At 51.5% G+C, this 7,699-nt stretch overlaps 1 protein-coding gene across 1 annotated transcript; it reads left to right on the top strand.

Moving 5' to 3' along the window:
* Positions 1–3,672: 3,672 nt before the first annotated feature.
* BSX (brain specific homeobox) lies at positions 3,673–7,385 on the top strand. Its single transcript, XM_004427192.1, has 3 exons — positions 3,673–3,934; positions 5,913–6,109; positions 7,146–7,385. The coding sequence occupies exons 1-3, from the start codon at positions 3,673–3,675 to the stop codon at positions 7,383–7,385; spliced, it is 699 nt and encodes a 232-aa protein (XP_004427249.1).
* Positions 7,386–7,699: the final 314 nt, after the last annotated feature.

Genomic DNA, 7,699 nt, shown 5'->3' with positions numbered 1-7,699 from the left:
CAATAATCTAATTTAATGGATGGAAGAAGGGCAAGCATTGAGAATGTGCTAGACTGGCTTCAGCAACTGCTCTCCATTTTCTGTGTGTGTCTACCTACATTGGAGAGGGGTAAAAGGGATTATGGCAATTAACAAGACATGTACTGTCCAGTAGGTAACCACTAGCCAAAAATGGCTATTGAGCACTTGAAATATGGCTAGTCTGAATTGAGATGTTCAGTAAGTGTAAAATACACACTGGATTTTGAAGATTTAGTATAAAAAAAGGAATGCAAAAAAAATCTCAATAATATTTATATTGGTTACATGTTGAATAATGTTTTTAATATATTGGGGTTAAATGAAGTATCTTAATAGTTCACCTGTTTCTTCTTACTTTTTTAATGTGACTAGTAGAAAATTTAAAATTACCTATGTGGCTCACATTATATTTTTATTGGACAGCGCTCATCTAGACCTTAGAGATAATTCAGGCAATGAAACAGCTCTGCTTTTACGGGCAAATTGTTTACAAGCTATCTAAAAATATAACATCTCTTACCTGGGCTGGCCCTGGGAGGAGTGGGGGGAAAGCCTGTTGGCCCGGGAAATCCTCTTACTCTTACAAGGGGACATACCAGAATTGAATCTCGAGAGGGGGCTGGACACCTTGGGGGTCTCCTTCACCCCCCCCCCCGGAAGTAGGATGGGCCTGGCCAGAGCCCTGAGGGGAAGGTAGGGACTGGCTTCTGGGAACCCTAGCGTTTCCCTGCGGTTCTGCTCGGTAGCCCCACCACCCTAGAGAAACTTCCCAGCTTTCTTGACCTCGCAATTTCTCCGAGCATCTGGGCCATAACTCTAAGAGAAACGTGAGGCCTGCACCCGATAGTAACTTTTCCAGGACAAAACCCGCCTGCACAGCCTGCCCCTTCGCGCGCTGGGCTCAGGCCCCTCAGCCCCCATGACAAGCCCCAGCCGTGATTATCTGAGCGCCCTGGGAGAAGAGGATCTCCCTCCTGGAAAAGTGTGGTGACTGAGGAATCCCTGCCTCCACCTCCACTTCGGATCCCCAGTTCCCTCCTCCGCGCCCCCCGGGGCCTGCTTTGGTGCTGGCGATCCTCTCTCAGCCGCCGAGCTTTGTTTCCCAGCTTCGCTGAAAGGGAGAGGAGAAGAGGAAGGAAGACTCCTGCTGTCCTCGAGGTCTTGCCCTTTCCCACAGCTCTCCTCCCTCCGTCTCTCACTTCTTAGGTTCCTAGTGGGCCGAAGCAAAGGCGGGATAGCTGGATTATGGAGGGAAACCCCTTCAAGTCTCCCTCGGCTGCTGGGCTCTCGGCAAGGCAAGTCCCGGCGCGAGCAGAACTAGAAAACGGAGAGCATGAGAGGTCGGCCCCACCTCCGCGGCGTCTCGGCCGGGGAGCAGGGCCTGGGGAGACAGTCTTAGCTTTGGGGGAAAGCAGGGAGCTGAGCCCAGGGCATATGAAATTAGGCGGAGGGTAAGGACCCAGCAGGCGGTCTACCCCGCCCCTTTCCTTCCCTCCTCAAACCTCTCAAACTGAGAGATGTGTAAGGCTAAATTCTGAGAAAGGTTTTGCAGTGCCTTGCTCAAAGGTAACTGTGAGCCAAAGACATTTTTTACTGCCCCGGCTCCCAAAGGGACATTGAGTAACCTCTTCATTTCCGTTTCTGAGGCAGAAGTTAGTCCCTGCCCCGGAGTGAAGCTGAAATCCCACCCCCAAGACCGGCTGCAAATCTGTGTAGAGCGTAGCGCGCGCGCGCGCGCAGGCACAGGAAGGCTCTTTACTGAGGCCAATGTTCAGTTGTAAACCCCCTAAGCCCTCAATAGCCGCTCAGCCTGTAGGATCTTAGGAGACAAGACAGCTTGCCTTCCACTCGCCGGGTACCGTAAGCTCTCACTGAGAGTGGGGTGGACGTCGGTAAAGTGTGGATGGTCTGCCCCAGCGCCTCTTCAGGAGTCTCCTGCATCTCCCTCTAGCCCTGCGGGAGATGACTGGACCAGGGCTAAGGACTAAGGAAGACTCCTGGAAGTCTACCATTTTCCCTGTCCATGGCTGCCTGCTATCAGGTCTCCAGGTCTTACTTACCATTATAAACTTTTCAAAAAATCGCATTTTAGACTCCAAGACAAAGCGTTCTGACTTCATTTAGATGCCCACTTGCCAACATCTTATTTTAAAGTTATTTTTCCCCTTCTGCCTCCTTCCTCACATTCTCCTCGTTTATTTACCATTTACCAATTCATCCGTATGGAATATGACGCTCCCACTTCCAGGAGCACTGTAGTTTGGGGCCTAATTGATTCTGGTAATTAATTTGTTCTACCTGCTAGATCAGATGGAAATCCTACCCCTGCGCCCAAGGATTAGCACTTGGCTTTCTAAACACCTCCTCTAATTATCTAATAGCATGGGTTGTGAGGACTCAGTCTCTATTAAAACACTTTTACTATTAGCAGTAGTGATTGGAATTGTGATGACGACTAGATTTCAACAAATTAGAGCTTAAAAATGGTGAGATGGAAGAGAAGTGGCTTCTTTTAATTTCCCTGAGTTTAACATCAATAATTAGAGCAATTTTCAGAGATGCGAGCCAAAATTACCCCTGCTGTGCTGTAGATGATCACCTTAATTTTAGCAAATTGACTCCAGGGAAATAAATGTGACAGATTAGAAAAAGACAAACAGAAAAAAAAAAAACAAAAGATTGAGAGAGAGGGAAATGAAAAGCAAATCTGGGAAAGGGAATGGGAGACAAACCTGGTACAATTATTTCAGAGGGCTAGGGTTGAAAGGGGTAGTATAGCAGAAATAGAGAACCTTGTGAATGGAATGAGGAGGATGTAATGGAAATCTGTGAGGAGGCAGAGGCTGGCATTAAGAGGTAGCTCTGGACATATTTATACAGAGCAAATTACTTGACTAATGTAGATATAACTTTCCTCCCACCACCCTCCATAACTAAGGTAAAGAATGTTATGCTTATCATCATTTTATTTATTTACCTCAACAATCCAGTCATCTCTCAGCCATCAACTTAAATTGAGTCTAGCAGATATGGACTCTCCTTCTCCTCACTTCTCCTCTTCTCCTTTTGCTATTATTTCTCTCAAGTTTTAAAACCCAGGCCCAAATGCCAAAATAAGTGCCTTATCCTTATTGCTTTGGGGCCTTTAAATGCCTTCTGCTAATGAGGAGTGGACTCCTCATTAGAGAGACTTTTCCTTTTTAGCTTTCTTTTAAAACGGCTGGGAGCAAAGCAGCTCCTGCAGTGGTGGGGCAGAAATTGAGGTCGAGAAACCTGGGAGGGGCAAGAACCTGGCCCGCTCGGTTTCCGGCTCGGTTTTCCCCGGGCCTGGCCGGTGGTATTCAGCACCGCGGACAGCTCCCCGCCCCGCCCCAGCGCACCGCACCCTCCCCTCCGCCGCTGGCAGCCTTGCCATTGGCTCTCCCTGCTCCCCTCTCCACGCTGCCAATTCTCCTACACATAGACCCAACCTACTCAGGAGCTTGTCTTCTCGCCTCTCCAGCGCCCGGCGTAGCCCAGGCCGAGGAGAGATCCGCGGGGATCCGAGCCTCGGAGGGTGGTTGTCGGTTCTCGACCAGGCTTGCTGAGACGCTGCCTGCTTCTTACACTTCATCCCCGGCCCTCGCCCTGTGGCAGGCGCTCGGGCTCAAGATGAATCTCAACTTCACCTCCCCTCTACACCCGGCGTCTTCTCAGAGGCCCACATCCTTCTTCATCGAGGACATCCTGCTGCACAAGCCCAAGCCGCTAAGGGAGGTGGCCCCTGACCATTTCGCCAGCTCTCTGGCGTCCCGGGTGCCTCTGCTAGACTATGGCTATCCCCTTATGCCCACACCCACCCTCCTGGCTCCTCACCCCCATCACCCTCTGCATAAGGGAGATCACCACCATCCTTATTTCCTCACCACCTCGGGTAAGTAACAGGGGCCTAAAGGTATGGGGGGCAGGTCTTCCAGCGCAGACCCTAAGCCTGTGATGGAGCCTAGGAAGCCAAGCCTGGCTTGGCGTTCTCCTTCCCTAAGTGACAGTGGAAGGTTGGGGATACGGCTGAGAACATGGGGAGCTCCCTTGAGGCATACCAACTCATGGGGATAACTCGTGGTCACTCCACACTCTTTATAATGGAGGAAATGTTCCTAGCCAAGAGGTGGCTGGAAGTTTTGATGATGTTCTTGGTGGGCAGTGCTCAGTGTCTTTCGTAGTCTTCCTGACCACTTTGGTCCAGTTCTCAATCCAGATTCTCTTCCTCTCCCTGCTCTGAGAGAGACCTCTGACCGCACCATCCTATGGATTGGAACTCAACTTTCCAGCTCAGAAGTTCAAAAGGCTCCAGTGGGTCCAACTCGCTTCTCCCGGGTGCTGAGCATTCGCTGATACTGCAGGGACTTAGAAGTGAACGAGAGTTTGGGATATTCTTAGGACTGAAGGTGGGGGCTGGCCCAAATAAGGGAGAAAGGGTAAGAAAAAAAAAAGGGAAAGATGCAGCTCCTCTTTAACCCTCTTCATTCCTAACATCTAGGATTTAACTCACAATCTTGGGCTCCGCTGCCCTCCTCTGCCCCGGTTGCTTGTGTCCCTGGAGCCCAGAGCCAAAGTATTTTGATTTCCCAGGCGTGGCGAGGAGCTGGGGCCTGCATAGTCTGGTTGGGACAGGGAGACGTGGGGTAATACCGAGGATTTTTCTGCCTTGCTCTGAAAGGCCACATTCACGCTTTCCTCTCCGGCATTTTCATTCCAGCCAGAATAGAATAATCTGTTGAGTCCAGATGCAGAGCGCAGCTGGAAAAACAACATGGTTGGGGCGGGGGCTGTGGAAAGATATGAGATTTTGTGAAATGTGGGCTCTGGAATCCACGACAAAAGCTAAAAGAGTTTGTGAAACGGTAAAATCCAGACTCTCGGCACTGGGTTGGAAAGGCAATTATCAAGCCGAAGTCTGCAGCTCGGCATTGGCTTCATCACCCTGCCAGTGACAGTCTCTACTGGCCTGCACCCCTGTTCCCCCAAATAGCAGTGGCCAAAGCCCACGATACCGAAACTGCTTATTTTCTCTTTTTTTTCCCTGAGATTGGCGAATATTGATGTCTGTGGCAGTTTGTCTGCTTGATTCGTTTCAGACACAGTAAAGCCTGCAAGAGTCAGGAAAGACAGAAGTCTTCCCCGACACTGCCACTGCTGTGGCAAAGCACTTCAATCCTTCTGCTTGGGGTCGGAGGGAAAGAATGAGCAAAAGAATGAGGATCAGATTAGAGAGCCGGGTCCTCAGTGCCACCCGGAAACTGATAAGGAAACGTGTGAGGCGGGAATTGCCACTCCGTTCTTGCCTCTTAGCCTCTCTGGATAAGAGTTTTGATCTGTTCCCTTAGGCGGCAGGCAGGGAAAATAGGGGCGGCTCGGGAATGAGAAAGGTGCTTTTTAGTGAGGTTAGGAGGCAAGATCACATTCACTCCCCTACTAGCCCCAGAACAACAGAGTGTCATTAGGGGTCTGGAAGGATGCAGGGTGAAGGGAGAGACAGTTCTGGACCACCCGACATTTGCAAGAAAACTTCGGGAGACGCAACAGAGGACAGGGCACTGGCAGACGCTATGGAAGTCTCTCCAAGAAGATATTTTTTAAGGCCTTCGGATCTATTTTTATAATTTTCTTTTCCGTTTTACTTACTTTTTATTGTTTATATTTCTAGATGGCCTTTCTGATAAAGATCTCCAAGTGCTATTCTTGCGATTTTTTTTCCTGCCTTGGGAGAAGGGCTCGAGGAGCTTTGGAGCAAGGAGGGGACTGGTGGAGGAAAGAGGCAGAGGGAGGCGCTGGGGACCAGGGTGGGGAGTGGAGCGGGGTTGCTCCGGGGTGACTGGGCTCTGCCCATCTGGTTGCTCTTCTCTCTGCAGGCATGCCGGTCCCCGCGCTCTTCCCGCACCCCCAGCACACCGAGCTGCCGGGGAAGCACTGCCGCCGCCGCAAAGCTCGCACGGTTTTCTCAGACTCGCAGCTCTCTGGCCTGGAGAAGAGATTCGAGATCCAGCGCTACCTGTCCACGCCAGAGCGGGTGGAGCTGGCCACTGCCCTCAGCCTGTCCGAGACCCAGGTGGGCCGCAGGGGAGGAGGCCCTGATCTCTGCTTCGCTCTCTTCTCCCCTCCCCTCAACTCCTGACACATTCTGGACCCACTGCGGAGTGCTTGAGTGGGAATGACCCCCTTCCCTTTATTCCAGGCGTCTCCAAAGATCCTTAGCAAAAGTAGCGACACCTCCAACCTCACGTCAGACTTACCGAAGCAAAATCTCTCGAGCAGGCTCTGGACGTGGAGGAAAACCTCCTTGGGTGATTCTGATGATTACTCCCTGTCTGAGAGCTAACAACTCTGTGCGTCCCTGGCTCCTCTCCGATAAGGGCAGTAACCCGCATCAGATGTAAAATAAGAGATAAGATGGGTTCTTGTCCTGAGAGAAGCCCACACAAGGAGATTTTTTATTTTAATCTCTCGGATAGCCACAAGTCTTCATATCCTCCCCACCCCCCAACACACACACAATTTAAGCTCTCTCTCTACTGCCCTGCCCTGAATGGAAGAACTTTTTTTCTTCCACATGCTATTCGCCTGCAGCCTCAAAACTCCTTCCTTCACTCCCTCTCTATATTCTCTGTACCTGGAAACCCAGTGTGCTGTGCAATCATTAGCCCTCCCAGGCCCCAGTGGTTTTCTCTCTGATGAGAACCAGCAAGTTTGATTCTTATCCTCCTGTCCAGGAGTCTTGCTGGACCAGGCATTTAGATGTCACAGAGGAATGTAAGTTGAACGTAAAGGAGACTCATTCATGCAGCACTTACCATTAGTAATTCTAATTAATAACGTTATTAGTATTTACTAACCGCATTTTGATCCTTGTTATTTCGGTACAATTCTGGGAGCCTTAGGATGTTTGCTTCTCATTCAGCCTAAGACGATAACTTGTGAGCAATTCAGGTGTGACTTAACGAGGGTGAGACTTGTCACAGCTATTGGATAATTGGTCAGTGGCTTGCGGTTCATTTTCCTAAACCCCAGCAATAGCTCAGATCTTAGCTCAGTAACTATGAGTCTGAAGGAATGACGTGGTTTAATCTTTTTCTCCCCGAAATCAGGTGAAAACGTGGTTCCAGAACCGGCGGATGAAGCATAAAAAGCAGCTGAGGAAAAGTCAAGACGAGCCCAAAGAGCCGGACGGGCCCGAGAGCGCTGAGGGCAGTCCCCGCCGCCCCGAGCCCGCGCCCGCTGAGGCTCGGCCAGGCCGGCCCGCAGGCCCCTTTGTGCTGACCGAACCGGAGGACGAGGTGGACATTGGGGACGAGGGGGAGCTCGGCTCAGGGCCGCACGTGCTCTGAGCTGCTTGGCTGGGGAGGCGGGGAGGACACTGTGGGGCGGGGCGCGGGTCCCTCCCGGACCGGAAGACTCGGACTCCGGTCCCGGGGCGGGATCAGCTCCTGGAAGACAAACACAACACACCTGTCAACCCTCCAACCCGTGCGGAGCCAGCGCGGCCCGCGCCTCACGCGCTCCTCCGGCTCCTGCCCGCCGCGTCCCCGCTGCAGGCGAGTGCGCCCGGGTGAGCTCCTTCCCGCGCCCCGCGTCTTCAGCGGCGCAAACTGCAACTTGAGCTCTTGGCTCTCTAATTCGGTGAGGGAGGTGTTCTCTGCCG

The sequence above is a fragment of the Ceratotherium simum genome, chromosome 7 (genome assembly GCF_057802395.1).
Source record: "Ceratotherium simum simum isolate JZ-2026a chromosome 7, ASM5780239v1, whole genome shotgun sequence".
Lineage (NCBI taxonomy): Eukaryota > Metazoa > Chordata > Mammalia > Perissodactyla > Rhinocerotidae > Ceratotherium > Ceratotherium simum.
Note: the sequence above shows the minus strand (reverse complement) of the source record. Positions and strands in the feature narration are given on the sequence as shown.